We start from the raw sequence: 24,544 nt of genomic DNA, 5'->3' as shown, positions 1-24,544 counted from the left end.
CTGTAGTCGCTTCGAACTTGATTGTATAGTACTAGGCCATAAGTCTGGGCACATGGATTTATCACTGCCTGACTCTAATCTTGCTCACTAGACACCACATTGAGGAGCAGCCCAGTTAGAAAGCAGCTTGTTAGTCCAAGAGGCAGTCTATTTTGCACTACTTGAAACTTGAAATCGCACCTAAGTTTTTGAAATTCCATGGGGGCACCCCAAGCCTTATGACCGAATATAAATTTTGTCAAAGCAGTCTCGAAAGATAAGAATGCACACGGCCAAGGATCAGTCGCGCTCGTAGATGAGGATAAGAAGAGGTATCAAGAAAGAAACTAGCTGGGAAGTTTGTAGAGTGGCAAAAGCGAGTTAGAAGGATTATCCATGTCTGCTTGACTTCGATAGTTCTGTCAACCTGAGCGAGCAGTTTTTCTGGAATGGCGCGACTTTATTGAAAAAACAGCTTAATAGAGAAGTTATGATAAGACAATTCGAATATCGTGTCACTATATCATAGATACGAATAGAGGCACAGAAAGCTGCAGTTGATGCAAGCTTCAGGGAACCTTTCGCCTGACGTCGTTGGATCGACCTCCGCGAGACCTCCGCAACTACTCCTACCATGACCTCCACCAACCCAACCCTCGACGACGAACTCACCTCCATCAACTCCATATTTAACGAATCAACCTTGACGCCAATCTCCGAAGATCCTCTAATATGCACCCTGACGCTCCCCTCCCTCCCCTCCGTCTCCCTGCGCCTCGAATTTCCCCCCTCCTACCCTGACGCCCCTCCCTCAATCCTCGGCACCCAAACCGTCGGCGACGACATCCCAAAGGGCGTAGGAACCCACATCGTCGACATCGCCCGCGCCACCCTCGCGGAAATATACACAATCGGCGAACCCTGCATCTACGACCTCCTCGAAGAGCTGCGGGAGGCGCTCGAAAAGGCGCAGGACGACGGGAGATTGGGGATTCACGAGCACGAGCACGAGCACGAGATCCAAGAGGATCTGAGCAGTAGAAGAGCTAGGGACGAAGCAGCTGTGGAAGGGTTGGGGGAGGCTCCGCCCTGGACCCTCGCGCCCCCGATCTCAGAGAAGAAATCGGTCTTCCTCGCGCGCGTCGCGCGTGTCGACTCACCCGCACAAGCGAAATTGTTTCTAGCGCATCTACTTGCGACGGATAAAAAGGCGGCGAAGGCGACGCACAACATCACTGCGTGGCGGATACGGGGGTCAGATAACGCGCATGCGGGGGCGGATATCACGTATCAAGACTGCGATGACGATGGCGAGACGGCGGCGGGAGGGCGGGTGCTGCATCTCATGCAGCTGATGGATGTATGGGATGTTATGGTGGTGGTGACGAGGTGGTATGGGGGTGTGCATTTGGGGCCGGATCGGTTTCGGATAATTAACAGCGCGGCAAGGGAGGCATTGGTGTTGGGGGGTTTTGTTAAAGGGGAGGCGGAGGGGAAGGGGAGGAAGAAACCTTGAGATATCGAAGAGCTGATAGGATCATTCCCGATATTCTGGATGTGTGTCGAAGCACCTCATGCAGCGGCAAGACATTGTACACAGATACGGTGGAGAGAGCACATCGCCAGGATATCGAGAAGCATGTTGAAGGACTTCATGCAGCGGCAAAGCGCTGTACGCAGATGGAGTGGAAATGTTGTTTAGTCGACATCCTGAAAATCTGATGAAGTACCTCAGACGCTGCTAAAGCACTGCACATAGACTCAATCGAGCAACACCTTATACATTTTGAGCAAGGTCCTGAAATGAACCGTGACGGGCGTTACATCTCATATGGGACTTTTTATAACTCGTTGAGGCACCTCAGACAGCGGCACATCAAAGTACATCGTTTTTAGAGCAAAGCAATGGTGGAATGATGAACGAATGAATCAAAGTTACCGGGGGTGCCTCAGCACATACTCCACATCCGCAAAACCCTGGGTATCCGAGTTAAAAGCACGCCCGAGCGCCGAAGGCCTATGCAAAAAGTGCCCTAAAGGTAGCTCTTGCGCAAGTAAATGTCCCCCAGGTCCTCTCCAACTAGCAGAATATTAGCAGAAGTCTTCCTCATAACATCCACCATTATCATCATCGCTTGCGTCTGCCTCTCCAAAGCCGTCTTCGCTGCTTTCGGAGTGCGACTCTGCGTAATGGTCCTCTATGAGAACATTAGCAGAAGGCCTACTCGTAATACCCGCCATCATCACCGCCAGCGTCTTCCTCTCCGAAGTCGTCCTCGCCATTATCGAAATACGCCTCCGCGTTATAGTCGTCTCCATCCGACTCATCTGCCTCGAAATCGTCATCTTGCACTTCATCGCCCCCCTCGCCGTCCTCTTCTTCCTTCTCTTCGTCGTCATCGTCCTCCCCGGCGTCAGCTTTGCGCTTTGCCTCGGCCTCAAGTGCTTCCAGCCGCGACATGTCGTTTGCTTTGGCAATCTGGAGCATCTTCCGCTTCTTTGGCGGCGGTTGTGTACCATCTGCGGCCTTCTTCGTGTCGTCTTCGTCGTCGGAAATGCCCATGACGTCCCACAATTCCTTGGGAAAGAACTCCTTGACTGTCACATATAGTCAGCATTGCATATCCTCCCCCTTGATTTTGGTAGTTTGACGTACCAAATGGGTAGCTCTTCATGTCCGGCAGGACACGCTTCTTGGGCACATATTTCTTGCTATACGTGTCCATGCCAGTGAAAGCATTGAAGGTATCGTTCCCCTTCTCATCTCTGCCTCCAGCGCCTCGGCCAGCGCGCTTGTTCAGATCACCCGTTGCCCAGAAGGGGCCTGCACGGCGCATTTCGCGGATTCGACGGGAGTGGTAGACGGTACGTAGCTCGTCCGCTGTCGGGGGGGCCGCGATGGTGGCTTCGACGTCCTGTTTCGCAGGGTCAGACAGTGAGATGTGAGCGAGAAGCTGGAGATGATCTGTTACATACAGGAAATAGCTTGATGGGTTGCCAATTGAGATATTGGTCGATATCGGGGTCGTGGTTCCACGGGAAGTCGATGCCGCCCGCGCCTTTGCCGCCGCGGGAGCCACCGCCGCGGCCTCTACCCGCCATGGTGGATGTTGATGGGTAGGTTGAAGATGTGATGGGCGTGGTGCAGCTTCGGATGGTGGACTAGTCTCTGTTCAAGGTGGTGTTGTTGTTGGACGGGAAAAGCAAGATGGTGAGAGCGAGGTGAAAGAAGGACGGAGGTGAGAGCGAGCTTGGAGAAAATAGTTCTGGTGGTGGCTGCCCCACCATAAGGTTCGCATGTGCATGCCCCACTATGCCCCGCCGGTTCGCTTCGTCAGAAGATGCTCCCAGTTGAGATCTTTCATACAAAGGTTTCCATGTCAAAATGGTCGTTTCCCAGTTCTCTACACCTTGCTAGAAGACCTCAAGCAATGCTAGGAAAGTGTACACGGTCCTGAAAGTCATAGACTGCCATTTCATGTGCAAGGGAGCCTCTGCCAGTGCATATCCCGTACCGTGCGTGGGACCTTTCTCCCTCTGTGTAATTGCATTATGAAATAATCACATGTGCCTTTGGGATAGCTTTGACCTTATTGGCTTGAATGGTCAACCACTGTGTGAACCCTCCTCTAGCTACGTTATGATGTCCTAAAAGAGAGTTAGGTTCAAGAGGTTTATGGATTGGTCGTGGTGAAAGAGTCGGAGTAGGGCCTGAAGAGGGAGGATCTGGATTGGGATAAGAATAGAGAGAACTACATGATGTATCTCCCTGCGGAATGTAGCCTCAAAATGTTTGTGAAGAGAGTTTGATGTCACGTGCAGATTTGATAAGCATTCACCTGACAACGCGACGCGACCTCATTATATCCTCCCTTCATATCCCTCATGTCTACACTCCACCACAATTCCCTCACTAACAATGGCCGAGCCCAATCTCGCTACCCTCCCAATTGAGCTCCTGCACCATATCCTCTCCTACTCAATAGGATGCCGCGAAACCGAAGAACGGGCAACCATAGGCACTGTCTCCAAACCCCACATCTCCTGCCCCCTCTACAACATCGCCGCCACCTGCCGCCACCTCCGCGATGTCGTGGAGTCCTTCACCAAGCACCTCCTCCTCTCCCACCGGAGCGTCACCAAATTCAAGGCCCTAGCGAACTACAGCAGAAAATACATCCCCGTGAGCACCGACGCGGCTATAAAGTCCAAGACCCTCCGCACCTACCGTTGCGCGTGGGTAAAATGGGTGATGCGGAACTGCGCGTTCTGCGGGAAGGCGTCGACCAGGCGGGCGCTGATGGATGATACGTTTCATTGTTGTCAGAGCTGTGATCGGAAGGAGTGGCCGGATAAGATTGTGAGTTCCTTACTACACCACAGCACACTGTTGGAATGCAAATAGGGGGCTAATGGGTGGGTGGATAGACCATGACGGTCGCCCTCCAAACCTTCAATCTCACCAAGCTCGACCTGTTCACGCCAAACCCCCTCTTCCCAACGACCTGGATTCCGCCGATACGCTATGCGGTCTATGACTGTGTAGGTGTCGAGACGACTGTGTTCATGAAGGAAGACGTTGAAGTTCGGGCGAAGCTGATACATGGGGAGGATGGGCTGGAGGACCAAAAGAAGAGGAAGAAGCGGAGGATGAAGATCGAGAGGGCGACGAAGATGAGGATCTTGCGGGGCAGGTGGGTGTTTTTGGCGTGCAACAAGGATGTGGAACGTGGGTGGTGGCGAAATTACACGACTGAAGAAGAGTGGGAGGAGCGGTGCCACGCAGAGTTTCGCAATAGTCAGGTGAGTAAGCTCATCACGGCGGAGCGCGAGAGGGATGGGTTGAGATGAGCGGTGTGGGTGGGCATGGAGTTCACGGTTTGGCAGGCGCTCTTACATTCGGTATCTATCTTCATAGTACCTTTCGGCGACAGAGATCTGGACATTATTATACCCCTTTTTAGCAGCCCAGCGGCGAGGCCCCTTTCTATACCTTCCGGCTTGTTATCAACTGAATTGAAGGTATGCTCGTGCAAGCATAAATCTAAACCAAACTCCAAACTCCAATCCCAGAACCCCTCTTCCTCTATCTCAAGCCCCTTCTTTCCGCCGGGTTTTTCTTTCACTCCTCCATCTACCATTCGCATAGTAATCCTCCCGCCCATCCCCCTCATCCTTTCTCCATCTCCCTTGAACAAACCGACCACCGCCAACACCCATCTTCAGTCCCCACGATGAACTTCAGGCCTACTTGAATAATGACCTCCGAGGGGCAAGTCTCAGGCTTTCCCGCCTCAGTCCTTTAGTACTCCTGCAACCCACCGAAAACACCACGGCGACGCTGAATGGCCTGATTATTCAAGCTCCCTCTTACTCTGTCTTATCACCGCCGTCGGCGGTGCATTCAATATTCCCGTTGACTACTTTATCTTGGCTCAGGAGCAACTCAGAAGCTACCAGATGCATACCTCCAGAGCCAGCGCAGTCTCTCCTCAGCGTAAAAAGCCTCCTGGCAGTTAGTCTGAAGTTCCAAGGTCAGGAGACGTGTGTGCCTAATTAGTTTCTGTTAAGCGAGTGGCATCAGCTCGTTATTGAGGGTGGGGTTTCAAGGTGAGAGAATTTGCAACGGCAGTTTTATGGGAAAGGAAGGGGCCAAATTTCATGGATTGAGACTTTAGATGTAGGGCAGGGAGGAAGAAAGAAAGAGTCGAAGGATTGGATTGAGTAGGAACAGCTAGGGGTGTAACATGATGTATTCCTTGTGCCGGGCTAGCGAAGGTTGTACCTAAGGAGCACGTCAGTAGCAACACGGAAGCGAGAAAGTGCGGGTGTAAATAGGGCTAGGTGCTAATTTCCGGTTAACGAGGGAAGGATATCAGGGTAGACCTAGGACGACTGTTCAATGATTGAACGGACAACCGAACGCATAGTCACAGCAATGAAACTTTGGGAGAGTCTTGAGTGTTCAATTGTAGCCTATGAAAGTGAAGTGATGAAAATAAAGTAAAAGAACTCCCCTCATAAGAACGCCCAGGATACTCTGCATGTAATAGCGGGAGTTGATACCGTATTCGCCTTGAAATTGAGGAAGCTTTTCATATTCTTGCGCCTCGAAAAAGGATTGCAAGGATTGTAACCGGCCTCACACGACCTGTCATTCCTTTGTTCGCCGGTTGGTATGCAGAGCTCAAGGACAGTAAAGCCAACTTGATTTCGGTTGTTCAATATTGGAGTGTACCGCAAACTTTAGTTTTAATGCCGGAATACATCGGCGGATGCTGAACTGCTGACTAGCCTCATGGCAGGCTACCGGCCATGATGCTCTGTTTTTCATCCAATCCACCATCTATCATTTCGTCTCTGCTTGCATTTTTGAAAATGGCAATGCCGCCACTGACAGTAGAATTTAGAAATTGGGTTGCCAGGCGGCTGGCCTGGGGCTTCGTCGCGCATGTGGGCAATGTCATTCAGAGCTTGTATGTCGCCGGTCTTTTCAATTGTTCCTTGTCTCGTGGAAGATCCGTGGCTATCAATGTTCTCGCAGCCTTTGCACGACTCATCTTGGCAATGCTCTCCATTTAGTATGTTCCCACACTGTCGCAGGTGCTCAATGAATGATTGCCGCGTGAACTTGCGTCGATGATTGACGGGACGGTATCCATAGAAGTCTCGACATCCGATGCAACGAAACCCATGAACCACCTTTCCAGACGCAATATCAAACCAAGGCTGACGCACGACTGCCGTGTAATGGAGTGGATTATAAGGATCTAGGTCGACTGGATAGATAGGCCGTCTCTTTCTTCGTGATCCGACTGGCTGTGCCATCATCACGTCGTCTTTCTTTTGCATCGCTCGTGTGCCGACACGATAAGCGGACTCATAGTCCACCAAGGTCAACTCTTCTAGAACCTTTTCTTCCAAAGGAACCTTGTCATCCGGTGGAGTGTACATGCCAGGTACGCTCCTCATGTAAGGCAACGTACCAAGATCACGGATTTTGGATCCGAATCGTTTTATTGCATGGCTGAGACGCATTGGCAGATATCTGTTGTCTTCCGAGAAGCATGTGAAGCAAAGGCGCTTGCAAGTGATCAGGTAGGGGTAGCCGCCAAAATCTCCGCATTCTTCGCAGTTCTTCGTGCACAGCTTTTCGTATAGAGTCTCAGGTGATCCACTGTGCCGTCTTGATACTGAAAGCTCCCCGGAGTGCATCAAATGAATGCTTCGTGAAGTTCTTGTAAGCTGGAATTGACCTTGTGACTTCCATACCTCGCCTGTTGACGTGTTGAAAGTTAATGAGGGTCTGCAGGTCTGAGACTAGGAGCACCTTCTGGATGAGTTCGAGCGGGAGTACTGCCAAGATGCCGAGGTCAGCCTGAGCTGCTTTGTAGTGAAAGCCACCCTCCGGCAGAGGAGTGAACTTGGGAAGATTGTCATTTAGCATGCCTTTGAAGTTGCGCTTGTAGGTGAGTGATTTGAGATTAGATATATCAAAGGAACACTCATCCACCGTGATTTTCCTGTTGTCGTAGAACGTTCGCATGAAGTCTTTGATGACATGGCTCGGGTGGGCGAGGGAATCAATGCTGAATATATATGACGGATCGAAAGAGTCGGCAATGGTGTTCCTGTTGCTGGCGCCTGAAGCGGCTCGCAACGCACTCAGCAAAGAGTTCAGCAGCTGTGTTGTGACTAGGCGGATCCTTCCTAGTGGCGTCGTGGAGTATCGACCAAGCTTGTCGTGAAGGTGAAAGTGTGCTGGTGATCTGGTGTTGACAAGTGAGGTCGTAGATGGCCTCCCACTTAAATACTCGGTACTACTCGCCTGTGATGGATGATATAGTTTATGCTCGAGGTCGGGAAGGATTTGAGACGCAAAGACTTGAGACACAGAAGGAGAGAGCCATGCTCATCTCAATCTTTCAATCGCAGCAGCGCAGACCCTATCACGCCCTTCCCGTAGCAAGATCAACCTTCAAGGATATAATAGGCCTGGACGACCTCTATGACTGAACTATTCACCGCGTACTTTCTCGATTACCTTGATTGTTAGCATTCAGCGAGACCTTCAGGAGCTAATCGGTTTACTGACCTATGCTGCGAGCTGGGCTTGTCATAGCAGAGGTCACGACGATCAAACACCTGCATTCATAGATCAAAGCGTAAATCACCAACAAGGTTGTTCGTCGTAGACTTTGGAATGGTATCATAAAACACACCTCAACCTGCCTACTCGCAGTACCCTTCTTTCCGAATTGGCGATGCTGAGCTTCAACCACCGGCCCCATGTCCATCCTCCATCTCCTCGTCTTCATCGCCCTCCCCATCCTCATCCCACACATCATCATCCATGTCATAATCCTCCTCGTCTTCGTCTTCCTCATTCTCGCCTTCCTTCCCGTTCTTCCCACCCTTTTCCTTCCTCTTCCTCTCGATATTCTCCTTTTGCACCCTCCTCCTCTCTTCCTTCTCCCGCTTCCGCTTTTCCCAAGTCGTGTTCATCTTCTTCACCTCTGTAGCTGACTTGTTAACATACTCATGCCACAGTACCTTCCCGCCACATATCTCTTCCTCCACTTTCGTCAGCCTTAGCTTCATCCGCGGGCCTAGCTCAACCAGCTTCACAGCCCGCTTCTCCACCTTACCCTTCCCACCGCGAGATGCAGATTTGTGGCCATCCGGACGCTCGGGTGCCGCGGCGCGGTCGCGTTTCGAGAGAATCTTACGCGCGGAGGTGGCGAGGACTTCGACTTCGGCGTCGCTGTCGATCTCGGTTTCGGAAGCGGAAGTGTAACCGCCTGCGTCGGGGCCAAGGAGGTAGTCCGCTACATCATCTAACTTCCCTAGATTAGGGAGCGCAGAGCGCTTCTTGTTGTTCCCCTTCAGCTTCTCTGCTGCGTTGAGCCGGCGGATGCTTTTTGGTAGGCCCATTACTTTGGTCGTGATGGCGTAGTGGCGGAGGTTGATGGTGTATGTACCGTTCTCCTCTTTGGTAGGTGGTTCGCGGTTCATAAGGAGAACTCGTCGAATCGAGGTCAATGGTGTAGTTTGTGGAGAAATGGGCGGGAAAAGCCCTTGGAACATTTCTGTGACGAGTTTTTCTAGGTGCTTTGGTGGTGGGCCTGGTTTCACCACTCCATCCACACCATTCTTCACTACGGCTTCTACCGCGGCTTCGGGTGTGATGAAGTTGTTCATTACTAGTAGAGGGGCGGTTTGGAATTCGAAGCCACCGCTGTGCGGCCGCCGTTGCGCTTTTAGCACATCTTTGCATAGCGCGTATTGCTCGACGCGGAAATGGAGGGTGGGACCGCGAGGTGTGCGAGCGAGGCGGAGATTTGTGTTCCCGGACTCGGAGCGCGAGAAGAGGAGGAGGTGGGTAACGCCTAGGGGGCTGGCCATGGTGGTGTAATCGCGGAGTTTGTTCGCACGGCGTTCCTGAATATAATAATTAGTATTGAGCGCAAAGATTTCAGTCTGGGTATTAGGAAAGGAGGTAGAGATAGAAACCATGATTAGCGTCCAGTTTGAGCGTACCTTCAACCGAGCAGCCGTCCCAGGCTCCATAACATGTCTGACATCCTTCACGAGTTGCGACACACTGCTGCCAACCTCTCCAGCCCCTATGCGAATGACCATGCTCTTGGGCGAGCGATCCATAGCTCCATTGTTGCTCGGTGCGGGTTGCGTGCGCTTCTTTACTCGTCGTTTCGCCATGGTTGTGGTTGCGACCGTGATGCTGCTGAATGGGGGTGGTGAACTTTGAGGTTTTCGAGCAACATTTTTCGCTTCCGCGTTTCGTATGTAGGATGCGGGGAGCCAATCAGGCATTCGCTTCACGAGTCATGCTTTTGAAACATTCTGGGGTGCAACACTCTTCCCCAATCTCACAGGAAAGAGTTTATTTGCTGGGTTTAGAAAATAGATTGAGTCGCCTCTAAGAATTGCACATGATGTATTAGAGGAAGGATCAAAGGCCCTCGGGTAGTTTCAATCATTCATTCGTTCAACCTGTTTGGTATCAGAATGATAGCTCCAGACCTACGCCTCATATATGGACTTCCTGGACGCCGTTTCTCTATGCCTTACCAAGCGTTGAATTCATTGAAACAACCCTAAGCATCGACAGCCATCATGGTATCGTCACCACCCATACCCGCCTCCGGTTCGATCATAACACCCCTCCCCCTGCCCGCCAACAGCTCTCTCCTCACCTCCGGCCCAATCTTGTAATGACCCCTCGTTAGTAGCAGATCCAGTAAAGCCTCCCTCTGATCCTCGGTGATATCATTCCTATACCGCTGCGCAAACGCCAGCAAGCATTGATGCCAGATAACAGGCAACTTCGCTACGCCTCCAATCGCCTCCTCCGAGTCAATCGCCATAGCATCACCATTCGCATTCCCACCCGTTGCAGCCCGGAATCGCAGGAAATGGAAGACAAGCGCGTCAACAACCTTGTACGGAAGCGCATACTTCTTCTCCAACAGCGCCCGAATGAACATATTGACCGGCCCCGCCGAATCCGGATCCGAACTCATCTGCTCCGCCGCCATCTCACACAGCCGATGCAGCGCCGCCGCAGAGTGCAGCACAGGCACGCTAACCCGCGTCAAAACGGACGAAATGATTTGTGCTTCGCGCTGCGTGCACATGCCGTCTCTGAGAAGCGGGAAGATGACGCCCTTGAAGAACGCCGAGGGCTTGTATAGCGCCTTCTTCAGCGCGTTGAAGAGATGCACGTTTAGCTTGTGCGTCTCGCGAATATCATCCTGGACGGCGGGGAGGAGGATCATGGTAAGGAACTCCTGTGCGATGTGCGGTTTCGAGGATATGAAGACGCGGGTGGCGGCGTAGACGGCGTTGGGGGTCCATTCTTCGGGTCGAGTGATGGAGATGAGGGTTTCCCAGCCGGGGAGGGTGGGGAGAATCTTGAAGGGTTTGGGTAGTTTGCCAGATTTGAAGCGTGCGAGGATCATGCCAATTCTGGGGGATAGGTTGTTAGCCATGGTTATGAGAAGTCGGGTGTGTGAAGACATACTTGGAGTATACCTCAACCACTTTCGCCGGAAGCTCTATCGCATCGTCTGGAGCCCCACCTCCCATTACCTCTCGCTCATCCCCTCGTCCTGCCTCAGCATCTGCTATTTTTTGTAATATCAGATCCGCGAGATTGGTTCCTGGCCCCGAACTCTGCTCCGCCTCTTGCCCTGGCCATACGATCGGATTGTCGTCTGTAGGTATGAAGCGGTTGAAGGTTTCCAGATCACTAGGATCAATTCCGACTTCCTCAACCTCCTCTTCCTCATCGCCCCATGCATCGTCATCGTCGTACTCGCCAACCTCTTCCTCTACCTCCTCCTCTCCGTCAAACCGCGAGTCGAACGCGAACGCCGGATTCGCGGCTGGTACCTTTCGTGCATTTTGTTCTTGCTCATCCTCCTCTACTAGATCCTGCCCTATCCTCAGAATTTTTCGCGAGGACTTGGAGTCTACGAAGCGCTCAGATTCGTCCTCTTTCGCGTTCTTCTTCCTCTTGCCGGATTTTTGCTTTAGTGGCTGTGACGGGAGGTAGTCTTCTGTGAGAGGATTATGTCGCTGGGAGTCGCGTCCGCCGGGTGATTTAGGTGCTTTAGGCATTGTGAGTATTGTGGGTTGTGGATGTCGAGAAAGTGTTCCTGGTGGGATTTTTGGTGGGTGATTTTCTCGGCGGAACTTTTTTCGAGGTCTGGCCGCTCCGGATTGGCCACGAAATATGGTACAGATACAGTACAAGATTATATTCACATGACATGCAGTGTTCAATCAGTTAACCTCGGAATGTCATCAACTTGCTTAGATTCCTGTAGGCGTTTCGAGAGCCTTTTCAGGTCCTCCAAAACATTTGATTTGCTTGCAGTTGAAGAGCCCGTCCAATTGGTGGTCAGTTCGATGTTGAAGTGCGATCAAGCTTATTATAAACCCAAGTCACAAGAAAATACTAGATGAAAGTTTAGCAGCAAGCTGACTTCGTTATCATTTCTCTAACTGCTAGAGGCAGGAAGGTGAAATCGCTGCCAAATGAGATAGTCCCGGATGGTGCTCGCATATCCCCAGCGACCGCCCAGTGACCCGATGCCCGTAATTCAACATTGATCCCTTTTCTCACTGTCGAACCCTCCAGATCCATGCCCTTTCAACACCAAAAGAACCAGCTCAAAACTTGCTGAACTGCTTGACCTCGGCCTTGCCAGTTCGGGGCAGCACTCGGAGAACGTTGAAGCGGACCTAAGGGAGAATGTCAGTATTCTTTTGCCTGATCGGAATGCGTGTGTGCGCTGATTGCGCCGTAGACGAGATGGACATACAGTCTTGCTGAGGGGTCGGCACTGTGATATGTTAGCAAATGCCATTTCAGATCCCAAAAGTGTTTCATTCGTACCTGGCCAACGGTAACTTGGTCACCGGGCACCACACGGAAAGCTGGCGATACGTGCGCAGCAAGGTTCTTATGCCTCTTCTCGTAACGGGCATATTTGGGGATGAAATGGAGATATTCCCGGCGTATGACGAGGGTGCGATGCATCTTGGTGGAGACAACGGTTCCAGTGAGGATACGGCCACGGATAGAGACGAGACCGGTGAAAGGGCACTTCTTGTCTGGAGAATACGTTAGAATTTGATATCGAACACCTCGAGGCCGTGTCTAGTCGTGCGCAGCTCTTCCAAATCGCCTCTCTCCTAGCTCAAATGTGATGTCCAGAACCGCAGCGCATTTTTAAACAGTGCAGTTTGGGTGCATACCAATGTACGATCCCTCAATGGCGGTCTTGGGGGTCCTAAAGCCCAGTCCAACGTCCTTGTACCATCGTCGGCCACCCTTTCCAACGCGGTTGTTCTTCTTCTTGTTCTTGGTGTTGAGGAAGATGTGCGGCTGCTTCTGGAAAGCGCGCTCGCTCTGGACTGTGAGTTCGGTCGCCATGGTTGCGGGTTGTCGTTGGTGATGCGGCGGGCAGCGTATGTTGAGGTTCGAAAAATGGACGGTGGGACGCTCAGACCACTCGGCAAATCGTATTTCCGCTAGCGCAAATCCTTGGCCTCCGCTCCGCCTGCATCGATCAGCCAGCAACCTGACGACAGGCCACGATTCGAATACACATTCCGCTGTCGTGCTCTGCGACTCGGACGGAAGAGCTGTGCTGTCAAAGTCCTTCCTCCCACCGGCGCCATGGCCTTCTTTTTCGGCCTAGGCGGCTTGTTTTATGGTAATCTCACTACGCTCTTCTTGCAAGCTGTTGCTAACATTCAATAGTATCTGTCCTCCTCGTAAATGCGATCGCAATTCTCTCAGAAGACCGCTTCTTGGCGCGCAGTATGGCTCGCTAGAACCAATCTGTCAAGGCTCTTGTACTGACCAGCCCTTACAGTTGGATGGACGTCTGGCTCAGACCCCGGCTTCGGCGGCATGCAGGAGAATAGCGTGAAGGCAAAGATGGTGAACCTGGTGTCTTCGGTGCGGACGTTGATGAGGAGTAAGTTGCTATAAATGTTGGCGTATATGTGCATCTCTGACTCCATACAGTACCGCTGATCGTCATAAATACACTGATCATATTCTACGAGTTGATTTTGGGATGAGCCAAATCGAGTCGAAAGGACCATCGCATTCTCGTGGAAAAACAACCGCCCGAACAAGTACCGCGCTCGCCTGCCCCGTCTCGATTACTACGACATGCAGAGACGCTGAGAAGAGATCCTGTCAAGCAAGGCGAAGTAGGATGCCCAGCAATTACCAGTTGCGGGCATGCTGTCGGCCACATCCCGGGTTTGCGATGGTCACAGGGGAGGTCCGAAAGTCCATGACATTGATGTAAGATAACAGGATAGCCCTAAGAGGCATGATGGTGTTACGTTCAAAATGTGTATACTACAGAATGGATATCTGATTTGACACTATGAGCAATGCTATCTACTGAATCTACTTTGTATGCATATGCATAAAGCAATAAATTTCCTTCCTTTCATACAATGATAGAACCCCTACGGCTGGCTGATGCTTTTGATGCTATAGTGACATTTGTGCAACTCGGACTTCAGGAGCGCGTCCTCACCAAGGTAAAGCGCGACACCTGCAGCCTGAAATAGAAGCTCAGGGTTCTCTTTCTGCTTGCTGAAAACAGACTGGGTGTATACCTGGGGCTTGGCGATAAGGCGGGAGAGCACTACGAGCTCATGCGACATCTTGTCGGCTGCATTAAGTGCCTAATTATTGTGCCTCGTCATAGAAACCCGTACACTCGCTTTACCACTGCGTGAGGAGCTTCATAGTATTTTTAGCATTCCGAGCAAGAGGAAAGTTCAGCATTTTGGACAATTAACAGACCCATGAGGCTACCCCAGGCAGTGATAACAGGGTGTACGCAGACTGGAAGTGCATCCGCTGCCCCAGGGTTTCGCTAGTGCGTTGGAGCTGCATAGCTAGTGGCAGGAAGGTGTATGTACGGATATCTATAGCAAGGCACAGTATGTCCGGAGAGCGTGGTAATGAAGCCGTTCAGCCCAAAGAGCTCGACCGTTCAATAGCTAGTGCGAGCGAGCTTGCGCTGATGCATAGAGGAAGTCCAGTTGAAGCCCTTGATGGTGCTCTGAGGGAGAGTAGAGCGCGAGCGATGGCAAGACTTTATCCAGGGCAGACCGGAGGCCAAGCTGATACCCTAATAGTTCCCATACTCTTCAATCATCCTTTTCATCCTCGCCCTTCTCCTTAGCTTCTTTAGCTTTCCGCTTATCCTCCCGTTTTTGCTTCCTATCCAATAGTTTGTGCAGAGTCTGCGCCGTGTTGAAAATTCCACTCGTACTCGCTCCACATGCCGCACATGACGGATCCTTTCGATATCTCGCAAATGCGCACTTCTGGCAAAAGTAGTGACCGCATTTCGTAGTGACTGGGCTTTTGTACGGCTCCTTGCATATGATGCACGCGAACGGTATCTTCTCTAATATAGCGCTGTCGGCCTCATCCTCATCGTCGCTGCCTATTTTCGCTGTCCGTGACGCAACGATGGTGCCGGATTGTTTCTTGCCCTTGGTCGAGGCCTCCCAATCCCGGTCTATTTTCCAGCCCTGGGCATAATCTTCTCGCGCATGCAAGAACTTGCAGTTGTCGCCGAACCCACAGAATCCCGTTTGTTTGTAGTCTTTACACACGTCGGGCGCATAGTCGGTGACCGTGATCGTTCGAATATTTGTAGGAGCTTTCATAGGGCCGACCTGACGGTTCGGCGCATCGGCGTTCTTTTGGATAAAAGAGGTCTCGGGCTTCTTTCTCGTGGTGCCGAGTAGATTCTTTGAGCTCAAGGCGTCGTTGGCATTTTCGTCGTACCAGTTGGACTGTTTGGTGGCGTCGTTGCTGTCTTGAATAGTCGCAGAGCGATCAGCGTCGAATTTGGTAGCACCTTCGAAGCCAGTCTTCGTTTTCTGGTCCGCAGTGGATGATTTGAGGACGCCGGTCGTTTTTCGCCGTTTCACCATGCGCCCATCGTCGCCTTCGACATCGGAGCCGGAGGAGGAATCCGAGTCTGAGGAGGGTGGAGGTGGTGCTTTGCGAATAGTGCCCTTAGGAGCACGCTTCTTGAAGACTGCCACTGGGCCGTCCATTTTGTGTAGATGGTGGAGTGGTGCGGGGAGAGTTGTGAGGATTGGAACGGGAGAGTTGAGGACAGCGGAGTCGAAGATATTCCATAGGGCTGAGAAATCAAAGCCAAGATTGACCTTACCTCATCGGCACTAGCGTTCCAAACCCCCGGAATCGGCGCTTGCGGCTCGGCTTTGACGTTGACGCCTCACGTCTTCCCTCTCCACCTTGTCTCCAACTTCAACCTGCGACTCTACACAACTCTCCACTGCGCGACGTCCTCTCCCACACCTCCATCACCTGGCGATCCCACGTTGAACCCAGTAGCGTGCGCCCATAGCTGTGCCGACAGCTCCTCTTCACCATGGCGATGAACGGTGTGAAGATGGAGGGCCTCAAACAAGACCCGGACTCTGGCTTCATGGACGACGACTTCTACGAGGATACTGGCGAGCTCAGCATCCCGCCACCCCACAGCCTACAGGAATTCTGGTTGACGCGGGTACCGGACTGGCTTCTGAAGGCGTGGGAGCATGCCGGCGTTGACGACGAGATCGAGATTGGCAAGATTGCAATCAAGCGCAACACCATGGGGAACGAGCAAGTGAGAAGAGACACGATCAGGTGTATGGATACTACAATGCTAACCGGCTTTGTTTAGATGAAGATGCTCCTCAACCCGGGCGCGCTCAACCTTGGCGTCGCCCCGAAAGACGTCAAGGACGAGCTCAAGGACATCCCTCGCGAATACAACGTGGCCCCGATTTCGAACGCCGATGACGTGAACACCTACATATTCACAGAGAAGGATCTGCCAGGTTACAAGCCAGCGGCATTCGGAAGATCGCGCACAGACATGGGAGGTCAAGGCCAGTACAGAGTGCAGAAGCCCAGAAGCAAGTTCAGGAAAGCCATACCAAGTATGTTCCTAAAATGGCTTTGAGAGAACTATTCTAACCATTCTTGAAGAACATACCAGTCTTGTAGGAACACCGTCACGGATACTCGAATGCATACCGGAGAACCTGAACGCCGACACGCAGAACTTCCTGGCCAAGCGCACCAAAAAGGCCATTCAAGGCAATAACTCAAAGACAAACATCACAGACTTCTCTGCGCACAGCTACGCCGACGGCGAAAGGACCCAAAAGGCCTTTATGAACTTTGTCGTATGTACCTCCGCTCTAACTCTCACTCACACTGCTAATAGCATCTCCAGGACGTTGGCGGCAAACGCAAGGCTCGTCAAGAGAACAAGGCTGCTCGTATTCCGAAGAACGAGCTCCTCGACCAACTGCACAGGCTGTTCGACACGTACGAATACTGGGCGATGAAGGAACTCAAGAAGCGGACGCGCCAGCCAGAGGCATACCTCAAGGAGACACTGAACGAGATTGCCGCGCTGGTCAAGTCTGGACCATACGCGGCCCACTGGAAGCGCAATTCAGATCTCAACCCCAACGCCATCGTCGCCACCATTGCGGACAAGCCCCCTGAGAGCAAGTCGGATGATGATATAGGAGATGAAGATGAGGACGAGATGGAGGATGTGGTGTAGAGATGGCTACTTCTGAGTGTTTTCTTACTCTATGACATTTGCATGAGCGTGGCGTTTGGTCGGTCAAAAGGCGAATGCCGTTGGAGCCTTGGTGTCAGTAATCTCGACGGGGCACTTCAGACAGTGGCAGAAGACTGCACACAGAACTCTGGTGACTCGAGACTTTGCATATGGGTTGGTCATACTGAGCTTGCTCACAGGAGGCGAGCTTTGAGTAGAATATGCCAAAAATTACGATTGATGAATCTTGGAGTTCGCGGGCGAAGTAAAGCTGCGAACAGATGTGCAGTCAGTATCGTTGTGCAATCCCTGGGAGCCAGTTAGAGCCATACCCATCTATACAGTCCCAGCTTACCTTCAATCGGGCACCCTAGATTAGAACTTCGTTTCAGCTCACCACCAACAGAGCAATCACAGCTTTGCTACGGCACCACCTTCAATCGCATCACACCGTAACGTTCATCTCAACCTTGCTTTCCAAACCTCTTCATCCTCTATGCTCACCTCATCAACTTTCTTTTATATTAGAAAGACATTGAATACGAGGTAAATGTACTAGGTAGGGACCTTGAAATGATATCCGCGAAAGTTTTCGTGCAGAACGGGTAAGTGTCGGTAGAACCGGTGCAGTGATCGCCCGGTGTACCTAGGTAAAGGGACCTTAGGCCTGGTGCTTCGAAAATGCCATCGTCTTAGTTCTGTCTCCAGCTGGGAGAAATGGCAATGGGATTAAGAGTATGATGATGGTTTGAGAGGAGCGAGAAACTTCGCCGAGGAGAAATCGAAGTGGAGGATGGAGATGGCAGAAGGATGCAGTAACACTGGGCCAATCACAGCGCACCGGCGCCAGTGCCTCACCTGGCAGGCAACATGGCACAGTCTTCATAGGAATCCACTCCCAACTCAAAACCATCGCCGATATTGGAGACATACCATTGAATCGCGTTTTCTCCATCGATCATGCAGCAGCAAGCCTACTACAAAGGCCCTCGCGGCTTCGGTTCTTTCCTAAGTTTAGAACCAGGGAACAATGACGTTTGGAAAGTACGAAGACCTCTTGCCAAGCATCACTAGAGAGAACCTCACACAGTTCAACTACGCTTCTCAAGTCACGCGCAACAATGTTTCAACAGAACACTGGTACTTCCAACAGTAAAAGCATCGCCAAGATAGTGTAGAGCAGGTCTTTTGTACTGCCAAGAGAAACCCAAGATCTCGGCCTTCGTTGCTGCGGCTTCATCCAATCAGTATCCCCACGTATATGCATTCTGCAACAATAGTCATCCTTGGAGTCTAGATTCGGCGCCGAGGTTGTCGCCGAAACACACTTTACCAATCTCATTCATCGAATCGCAAGGCTGAACTACGCTAGTCGATGTTCGCTCTCTTTGAGCCACCGCGTCACAAGCCACAACCATGGGACCCATACAGAAGATAGCCTGTCATTCTTATCGACCATGGTCAACCGGAATCTTACTGGGCTGCATGTTGGAACTGTCGTGTCTGAAACGGCTGGGCGGAAGTCTGCCTTGCGGTCTTCAGCCTTGTTGCTGGCGGCCGCCCTCTATATCTGTGGTACCTGCCACATCTTCTGCCTTGCAAGCAATCTTATTCTTCTCTCCATATAAAGTTGATTCCGGTTTTGCTCTTTCTTCATACTTCCATATTCCACTTTCATCGGTGGAGGTCATCTCTTTTGTTATCGCTTCACAGCTGTAAGGCTTTGCGTCGGCCCTGCGTACCGGCCTAGCATATCTCAGCCTCGCAGATAACACCGTCATTGTGACTAGAACGATAGTGAAGGATGTCTTCACCAACTCTAAAAAGACCGGCATTGGGATCAAAGGCTAAGTTAGGTGCACTGTATGATGCTCGAAATGACTGCTTCCTCCCGGATTCTCTCCCTCAGTCACTGGTCAAAGGACCACTGCCCCAATCGGCGGTCAATACTGCGGACGTCAGCAAGATCGATATGTCTTCCAGCAACAATGACACCCTGAAAGAGAAGTTCAGCAGCATGGACATCGGCCCAGAGCTCGGTGCCAGCGTCCTAGCAGGTCTGGTTGCCCCCGAAATGTCTGGCCGATATCTTCTGCAGAAGCGTGGAACTTTCCCAACGGTCCATCGGGCGTTCTACTACACCCTTACCACCAAGCAAGAAACTCTGAACCTTGCTAGCAACGACGCGAGAGAAGCCCTGGACTTTGAAACGCTCAGCTCTACTTCCGCCACTCATATTGTGACTGGCATCACTTGGGGAGCACAGAGCGTGATCACTGCAACCCGCCAAATCTCAAGTGATGAGAATCGAATCGAGATAGAGAAAAGCCTAGAAGAAGCGTTCAAGAAGTTCGAAGAGGAAGAAAGCTCTGATTACGCCGAGCCGGCAAGGTACAAGGCCTTGATGAGGATAAACGATTCATTTGAGATGAAAATTCACTCGTATATGTTGGATTACGACGAGGATCCTCCAGCTGGAATCGATAGTGCGCATAGTCATATTTCGAGCCTCCCTAGACTCGTTCAAACTCTCACCGATGACGGTAAAGGACAGCCTCTCTTTTACACGCTTCTTCCCATCAGCTTCCTCGTTCTCTTAGGGATTCCGGTTCCCACCGAAGGTCCAGTACGACAGCTTGATACGGAAACCCAGCAAAAGTTCGTCGACTTGATGGACGATCTCCGCAACTCGCTGCAAATCTTGAACGAATATTACCACAATCTCAAGCTTCATCGAGAGTACGACTCAGCCGACCACGTCATGGAAGTCTTTGACAAGCTGGATGAGGCCAAGGAAGCAGAATCATACCTCAAATCCAGCTATGCTCGCATCATCAGAGGGGTGAGGTCGGGCAAGAGCGAGACTGGGGAGCCACAGCAACTGCTTCAGGACTTCCTCAATGGACCATGCGCACCGGCAAAATTGACCGCTATGATGGGCGATTACAACGAGAAACTCAAATTCATCACGTCGATGATTGACGGTGGCGCCAAATACGTTGGCTATAGCGGACAACCTCTTAATGATCTCCTCCGTCGCAACAACCGAGGCTTCTCATACGTCTTCTACTTTAGCAGTGCTGCAATGAAGAAGATGGAGTCATGGGAAGCCAACGTGACGTTGTTTTCGAGAGTCCTAGGCAATACACAACCAGGCTCGCTCGACATCGTAGTTGACTGTGACGCTACCGGCGAGGACCTCGACAAAGCACGCATCTCTAAGTTTCAAGGCACGAACGTTACCGCGAAGGATGTTCTCGAACAACAGAAGTATCTCTCCGACAAGAGTCTCCTGCGTTACGACGACGCATACTTAGACTCAACCATCACTCATGTCCCGGCATCCAGGAAAGGCGTAAAGATTCCCTGTCCAGGGGAAAAATGCAGTGCTCAACATGTCCTTGAGTGGATTTGCTGGAAATGTCACGTTCCTGTCGAGTACGGTACTGTCGATCGGTTTATGTATTGCGACTGTGGGCGTACTCCCTACGATAGGGTCTCATTCAGATGTCGAGGCCAAGGCCACGGACCCAACTTTGCAAGGTATACGAACCGTCTATTGATGAGCGCTCTGGAGAGTCTACCGAATCCTCGAGAGCTGAATATTCTCATCCTTGGCGAGACGGGTGTTGGCAAGTCTACGTTCATCAATGCCTTTGTCAACTATCTCACATTTTCCTCGCTCGATGAAGGCATGTCCGCGGAGAAGTTGAATTGGATCATTCCTTGCTCTTTCGCAACACAGAGCGTCGATGAGCAGACGGGCAGACTACTCCAACACCGAGTCAAGATTGGCGCTGATGAAGACGAGGCTGATGGAATGTCTGGAGATTCGGCTACCCAAAAGGCGACTGTCTATCCTCTTTATATCGGTGGTACTTTAGTACGATTGATCGACACTCCTGGAATCGGCGATGTGCGTGGAATTGAGCAAGATAGAAAGAACATGGTCAACGTTCTGTCGGTCTTGCGAAACTACGACCAGCTCCATGGCATTCTCATTCTTCTTAAGCCGAACAACTCGCGCTTGAATGTTTTATTCCGGTTCTGTGTCAAGGAGCTCCTGACGCATCTTCACAGAAACGCAGCCCAGAACATGATCTTTGGTTTCACAAACACTCGTGGATCGAATTACCAGCCCGGAGATACTTTCAATCCCCTTGAGAAACTCCTGGACGAATACAAAGACGTCATCAAGGGGCTTTATCGTGACAATGTCTACTGCTTCGATTCGGAAAGCTTCCGGTATCTCGCCGCTCGTAAGAAGGGGATTGATATCGGCAATTTGGACGACTACCGTCGCAGTTGGGATCACTCAGCCAGAGAGGCAAACAGGCTGTTGCAGTACACCCATAATTTGATTCCACATCAAGTCAAGAGCACCTTGAGCCTAAACGAGACTCGATATCTGATCTCTCAGCTCACGAAGCCAATGCAACAGATCTCGAAGGCAATCACTGATAGTGTTGCACAAAACGAGAAGCAGATGGACGACTTGAAGAACACTAGGGCTACAGGCCTAGCTCTTCAATCGAAGCTGAACATCCACAAGACGGTAGTGGATGCTAAGCAGTTAGACAAGCCTAAGACTGTCTGCGCTCACGCCTCTTGCGTGACGGTCAAGGATCGGTCTGGTCCAAATGGAGAAACAGTGAAACTCCGCAAGTCGTTGTGTACGCAACCCTTTCCACATCTCCACCAAACCTCCACTAACTGAGCTTCAGGCCACAACCCCTGCTGCCTCACCAATGTGCCCCCCTACAAAGTCGGCACGCGCGAGCTCATCCACTGCGCCGCCTTCTCGAACGAAAAATGTACGAAATGTTCACACCACTGGTCCGAACACGAGCACATCCGCGTCGAGTTCTCCGAGAAAAACCAAGTTGAAACTGACCCCACGGTCGCTGCAGCAATCACCGTCAACGGCAACGAGACCGTCGCGAAGGAAGCGCAGCTCAAAGTCCTTGAGAGACACATCGCTGAGCTCCGCCAAGAGCACACGCAGATCCAGGAAGCAGCTGCTCAGTTTCGTGTGTATCTGAAGAAGAACTCGATCACAAGAGGTATCAACGACGCGACTCTCGAGTACTTCGAGCACCTTATCAAAGAGGAGCGGAGCAAAGTCAGTCTCGGCGGCAGCCGCACTCGCCTCGACGCGCTCGAAAAAGACAAGGACCGCTACGAGCACTACGTCAAGCTCCTCGAGTCCGGCCAGCAGATCGGCTCTACCGTCCGCCAGGCGCTCGATGAAGATGGCGTCTACCGCCTCGTCGAGACGCTCTACCGCATGCCGCACTACGGGCAGCAGCTCAAGAAAGTGGCGCAGGTTGTGGGTATGGCATATGCGGCGTCCTATCGCGAGCGGCCGTACCGGGTGCGAGGGCGGAATTACTGGATGAGCTCTGGGCCGGAGCGATCGAGTGCGCTGTCGGCGCCGAGTGGGAGGGGTTATGCAGGATACTCGACTAGGGTGGTCAGTAATCAGCTGCTTGGAGAAAAGGAAGAGAAGAGGCCGGTGCAGCAGGTGAGGAGTATGCTGGATCCATATGGGCCTGTATCCGGCTCTGACGGGTATCTGGATGAGAAGAGGGCGTTACAGGAAAGGGAGGCACGACATTCACGGATGGATTCGGGGTATGCGAATGCGGGATCGACCGGCAATGGGAATGCTAATTCTGGATATGGGAATGAGTATGATATGGGGGTTATCGGGAATGCGCCGCCGCCGTATGAGGCTGAGGCGTCGGCTAGTGACGGTCGCCAAGGGAAGATATCGAAGGGGGGTTGGATGAAGAATCTAGGGAAGAGTGTTAATAAATTGGTGAAGAAAGAGAAGAAGTAGAGGGTTTTCAGAGGGGTGTTAGAGCGCGGGAAGTAGGAAGGGGAGGATGCTGCTCAATCGTTCTTTGTCCTACCCCTTGGATTAATAGTGCTGGATGTCCATTAACGTCAATCTCTACTCTCACGAGAATGTTCTACTGATGAGGTGTGCTTGACCCCATGCCGTCAGTCTTTCCAACAAGACTGCGAAATAAGTAGCAGGAAGTGATTGCTACACCGTGTGTCACACTGCGTACACGTCCCGTCTATCAAATTCCATTCCATCCGGTTAGATTCGTAGGAACTTCCAACAAAACGGGGCAAAGCCTATCAGAGATTACCTAGCCCCTCTCGCCCTCAGGAACTTCTCATTGCCACTTTACCCGTGCCATTCTTCGCCTCTTCCCTCGTGCCTGAGTGAGGCCATCTGATAACCACGTGACGAGACCCCTGATGGGGTATAAAATCTTCCTCGTCGCCTGGACGAACCTCTTTCTCTTCTGCAAGGGAGATGGAGAGTTCGATGAGAGCGGATGGAGAAGATCAGCTTATCCAATCGCACCAGACCATGGAGTTGGTGTGGAGTATCAACAGAGCTACAATGCCTCGATGAGTCGTTGGGTGGGGGAGAGCAACAGGAGCTTCTCTTTTTCTGATGGGGTTGGACTCGAGTGTCAGATGGCGGAAAAGGGGTCTGATGGGTGGCCGTGGAGAAGGAATTCGTAGTGATGGTGACGCACACCTCTTGGGATTCATGATACCAGTGATCGAGTCTAAATAATCAAGACCGTTCAGACGTCTTGCAGTCCATCGATCCTACTCACCTTCCGAGATCGCCAGTGGTGGCCATCACGACTGCGATTTGTTTTCTAACCTCCAGCTCCATTGCTCTTAGATGAAGCGTTTTTTGATACCCCACCCCAGCCGAACTCATGAGTGCGCGCAAATGAATCTTTCGAAACCACAGGTCCACCACAGCATCGTACGTTCCCATATGAGTTTTTAACGACCAAAAACACCGCGAATCCTCTCTGGAACCTACGATAGCGGAGTCGAAGAAGCTTTTATACCGTTGGGAGGAGGATGAGGATACGTGGGACACGTGAAGATCACGCGGCATCGACTTTGGAGCGGTCCAGACAAAGTATCCGATGGCAAGGAAAGTTGGGGGAATATACAACGCGAAGGGGGTGAGGGCCAGTGACTTTCATGTGACACTCAACTTCTTCTGGTATAAATCCCCTAAATGTAGGCCGCAGTTCCTTTCCACAGAGGCAATGAGATAGACGGAAGAGAAAAAACCTTACGAAGTATGATATCTTGCTAGGCATGGCATCATGTGGCGTGTGCTCGAAAATTGAGACAATATGCCAATGGATGGTGCTGTTGGAGTTGCTGAGAGGGCTGCAAACCAGGCCGACTCTATGATGAAGATGCGTGTCACCGTTCCGTAATATCATTGATCTTCCCTGATTTCGAGGGTCGTTAGCCGGCAGTGGTATAGCTTACTGCTTGCGTTCATCGGGAAGAAAAAGGAGATGGTATCGTCAGCACAACCTGACGCAAGTGTT

General features: G+C 51.6%; 12 protein-coding genes across 12 annotated transcripts; 5 read left to right on the top strand and 7 right to left on the bottom strand.

The window, feature by feature from the left end:
• Window positions 1-475: 475 nt before the first annotated feature.
• Window positions 476-1,765, top strand: BDZ99DRAFT_469559 (UPF0029-domain-containing protein). Its single transcript, XM_033721526.1, has one exon. The coding sequence runs from the start codon at window positions 614-616 to the stop codon at window positions 1,493-1,495; it is 882 nt and encodes a 293-aa protein (XP_033568518.1). The 5' UTR covers window positions 476-613; the 3' UTR covers window positions 1,496-1,765.
• An 82-nt stretch (window positions 1,766-1,847) lies between these two features.
• BDZ99DRAFT_219249 (uncharacterized protein) lies at window positions 1,848-3,241 on the bottom strand. The gene is made up of 3 exons (XM_033713417.1): window positions 2,956-3,241; window positions 2,636-2,894; window positions 1,848-2,577 (listed from the first exon to the last, which is right to left on the bottom strand). Exons 1-3 carry the CDS (start codon window positions 3,079-3,081, stop codon window positions 2,201-2,203), a joined length of 762 nt encoding a protein of 253 aa, XP_033568517.1. The 5' UTR covers window positions 3,082-3,241; the 3' UTR covers window positions 1,848-2,200.
• Window positions 3,242-3,866: 625 nt separating this feature from the next.
• BDZ99DRAFT_577492 (uncharacterized protein) lies at window positions 3,867-4,982 on the top strand. Its single transcript, XM_033728701.1, has 2 exons — window positions 3,867-4,339; window positions 4,408-4,982. The coding sequence occupies exons 1-2, from the start codon at window positions 3,899-3,901 to the stop codon at window positions 4,828-4,830; spliced, it is 864 nt and encodes a 287-aa protein (XP_033568516.1). The 5' UTR covers window positions 3,867-3,898; the 3' UTR covers window positions 4,831-4,982.
• Window positions 4,983-5,937: 955 nt separating this feature from the next.
• On the bottom strand, window positions 5,938-7,337 carry BDZ99DRAFT_469556 (uncharacterized protein). The gene has a single exon (XM_033721525.1). The coding sequence runs from the start codon at window positions 7,192-7,194 to the stop codon at window positions 6,310-6,312; it is 885 nt and encodes a 294-aa protein (XP_033568515.1). The 5' UTR covers window positions 7,195-7,337; the 3' UTR covers window positions 5,938-6,309.
• A 916-nt stretch (window positions 7,338-8,253) lies between these two features.
• BDZ99DRAFT_403047 (Brix-domain-containing protein) lies at window positions 8,254-9,699 on the bottom strand (the record flags this gene model as incomplete). Its single annotated transcript, XM_033716319.1, has 2 exons — window positions 8,254-9,420; window positions 9,520-9,699. 2 exons carry the CDS (start codon window positions 9,697-9,699, stop codon window positions 8,254-8,256), a joined length of 1,347 nt encoding a protein of 448 aa, XP_033568514.1.
• Window positions 9,700-9,889: 190 nt separating this feature from the next.
• BDZ99DRAFT_429756 (bystin) lies at window positions 9,890-11,661 on the bottom strand. Its single transcript, XM_033717228.1, has 2 exons — window positions 11,024-11,661; window positions 9,890-10,968 (listed from the first exon to the last, which is right to left on the bottom strand). The coding sequence occupies exons 1-2, from the start codon at window positions 11,620-11,622 to the stop codon at window positions 10,098-10,100; spliced, it is 1,470 nt and encodes a 489-aa protein (XP_033568513.1). The 5' UTR covers window positions 11,623-11,661; the 3' UTR covers window positions 9,890-10,097.
• Window positions 11,662-11,825: 164 nt separating this feature from the next.
• Window positions 11,826-12,943, bottom strand: BDZ99DRAFT_577489 (putative 40S ribosomal protein S11-B; the record flags this gene model as incomplete). The annotated part of the gene is made up of 4 exons (XM_033728700.1): window positions 11,826-12,249; window positions 12,330-12,350; window positions 12,404-12,621; window positions 12,766-12,943. 4 exons carry the CDS (start codon window positions 12,941-12,943, stop codon window positions 12,178-12,180), a joined length of 489 nt encoding a protein of 162 aa, XP_033568512.1. The 3' UTR covers window positions 11,826-12,177.
• Window positions 12,944-13,154: 211 nt separating this feature from the next.
• On the top strand, window positions 13,155-13,973 carry BDZ99DRAFT_456014 (Yos1-like protein). Its single transcript, XM_033718460.1, has 4 exons — window positions 13,155-13,226; window positions 13,274-13,333; window positions 13,389-13,493; window positions 13,544-13,973. The coding sequence occupies exons 1-4, from the start codon at window positions 13,190-13,192 to the stop codon at window positions 13,597-13,599; spliced, it is 258 nt and encodes an 85-aa protein (XP_033568511.1). The 5' UTR covers window positions 13,155-13,189; the 3' UTR covers window positions 13,600-13,973.
• Window positions 13,974-14,694: 721 nt separating this feature from the next.
• Window positions 14,695-15,618, bottom strand: BDZ99DRAFT_403196 (uncharacterized protein; the record flags this gene model as incomplete). Its single annotated transcript, XM_033716333.1, has 1 exon — window positions 14,695-15,618. One exon carries the CDS (start codon window positions 15,616-15,618, stop codon window positions 14,695-14,697), a length of 924 nt encoding a protein of 307 aa, XP_033568510.1.
• A 341-nt stretch (window positions 15,619-15,959) lies between these two features.
• On the top strand, window positions 15,960-17,153 carry BDZ99DRAFT_528280 (uncharacterized protein; the record flags this gene model as incomplete). Its single annotated transcript, XM_033726360.1, has 4 exons — window positions 15,960-16,199; window positions 16,257-16,515; window positions 16,565-16,764; window positions 16,815-17,153. 4 exons carry the CDS (start codon window positions 15,960-15,962, stop codon window positions 17,151-17,153), a joined length of 1,038 nt encoding a protein of 345 aa, XP_033568509.1.
• A 3,008-nt stretch (window positions 17,154-20,161) lies between these two features.
• On the top strand, window positions 20,162-23,134 carry BDZ99DRAFT_469550 (uncharacterized protein). The gene is made up of 2 exons (XM_033721524.1): window positions 20,162-21,826; window positions 21,878-23,134. Exons 1-2 carry the CDS (start codon window positions 20,239-20,241, stop codon window positions 22,993-22,995), a joined length of 2,706 nt encoding a protein of 901 aa, XP_033568508.1. The 5' UTR covers window positions 20,162-20,238; the 3' UTR covers window positions 22,996-23,134.
• A 29-nt stretch (window positions 23,135-23,163) lies between these two features.
• On the bottom strand, window positions 23,164-24,261 carry BDZ99DRAFT_219115 (uncharacterized protein). Its single transcript, XM_033713416.1, has 2 exons — window positions 23,798-24,261; window positions 23,164-23,746 (listed from the first exon to the last, which is right to left on the bottom strand). The coding sequence occupies exons 1-2, from the start codon at window positions 24,091-24,093 to the stop codon at window positions 23,353-23,355; spliced, it is 690 nt and encodes a 229-aa protein (XP_033568507.1). The 5' UTR covers window positions 24,094-24,261; the 3' UTR covers window positions 23,164-23,352.
• Window positions 24,262-24,544: the final 283 nt, after the last annotated feature.

This window comes from Mytilinidion resinicola (genome assembly GCF_010093595.1).
Source record: "Mytilinidion resinicola strain CBS 304.34 unplaced genomic scaffold BDZ99scaffold_38, whole genome shotgun sequence".
Lineage (NCBI taxonomy): Eukaryota > Fungi > Ascomycota > Dothideomycetes > Mytilinidiales > Mytilinidiaceae > Mytilinidion > Mytilinidion resinicola.
Note: the sequence above shows the minus strand (reverse complement) of the source record. Positions and strands in the feature narration are given on the sequence as shown.

Bases quoted from the DNA above. Each gene is read 5' to 3' on its own strand.
- BDZ99DRAFT_469556 (XM_033721525.1), bottom strand. From the start codon at position 7,194: ATGCACTCCGGGGAGCTTTCAGTATCAAGACGGCACAGTGGATCACCT.
- BDZ99DRAFT_429756 (XM_033717228.1), bottom strand. From the start codon at position 11,622: ATGCCTAAAGCACCTAAATCACCCGGCGGACGCGACTCCCAGCGACAT. The intron at 10,969-11,023 runs GTATGTCTTCAC...CCTATCCCCCAG, and splicing joins GTGGTTGAGGTATACTCCAA to AATTGGCATGATCCTCGCAC.
- BDZ99DRAFT_219115 (XM_033713416.1), bottom strand. From the start codon at position 24,093: ATGCCGCGTGATCTTCACGTGTCCCACGTATCCTCATCCTCCTCCCAA. The intron at 23,747-23,797 runs GTGAGTAGGATC...TTGATTATTTAG, and splicing joins ACCACTGGCGATCTCGGAAG to ACTCGATCACTGGTATCATG.
- BDZ99DRAFT_219249 (XM_033713417.1), bottom strand. From the start codon at position 3,081: ATGGCGGGTAGAGGCCGCGGCGGTGGCTCCCGCGGCGGCAAAGGCGCG. The intron at 2,895-2,955 runs GTATGTAACAGA...CCTGCGAAACAG, and splicing joins AACCCATCAAGCTATTTCCT to GACGTCGAAGCCACCATCGC. The intron at 2,578-2,635 runs GTACGTCAAACT...TATATGTGACAG, and splicing joins CATGAAGAGCTACCCATTTG to TCAAGGAGTTCTTTCCCAAG.
- BDZ99DRAFT_577492 (XM_033728701.1), top strand. From the start codon at position 3,899: ATGGCCGAGCCCAATCTCGCTACCCTCCCAATTGAGCTCCTGCACCAT. The intron at 4,340-4,407 runs GTGAGTTCCTTA...GTGGGTGGATAG, and splicing joins AGGAGTGGCCGGATAAGATT to ACCATGACGGTCGCCCTCCA.
- BDZ99DRAFT_456014 (XM_033718460.1), top strand. From the start codon at position 13,190: ATGGCCTTCTTTTTCGGCCTAGGCGGCTTGTTTTATG. The intron at 13,334-13,388 runs GTATGGCTCGCT...CAGCCCTTACAG, and splicing joins AGACCGCTTCTTGGCGCGCA to TTGGATGGACGTCTGGCTCA. The intron at 13,494-13,543 runs GTAAGTTGCTAT...GACTCCATACAG, and splicing joins GGTGCGGACGTTGATGAGGA to TACCGCTGATCGTCATAAAT.
- BDZ99DRAFT_469550 (XM_033721524.1), top strand. From the start codon at position 20,239: ATGAAGAAGATGGAGTCATGGGAAGCCAACGTGACGTTGTTTTCGAGA. The intron at 21,827-21,877 runs GTACGCAACCCT...ACTGAGCTTCAG, and splicing joins GAAACTCCGCAAGTCGTTGT to GCCACAACCCCTGCTGCCTC.
- BDZ99DRAFT_469559 (XM_033721526.1), top strand. From the start codon at position 614: ATGACCTCCACCAACCCAACCCTCGACGACGAACTCACCTCCATCAAC.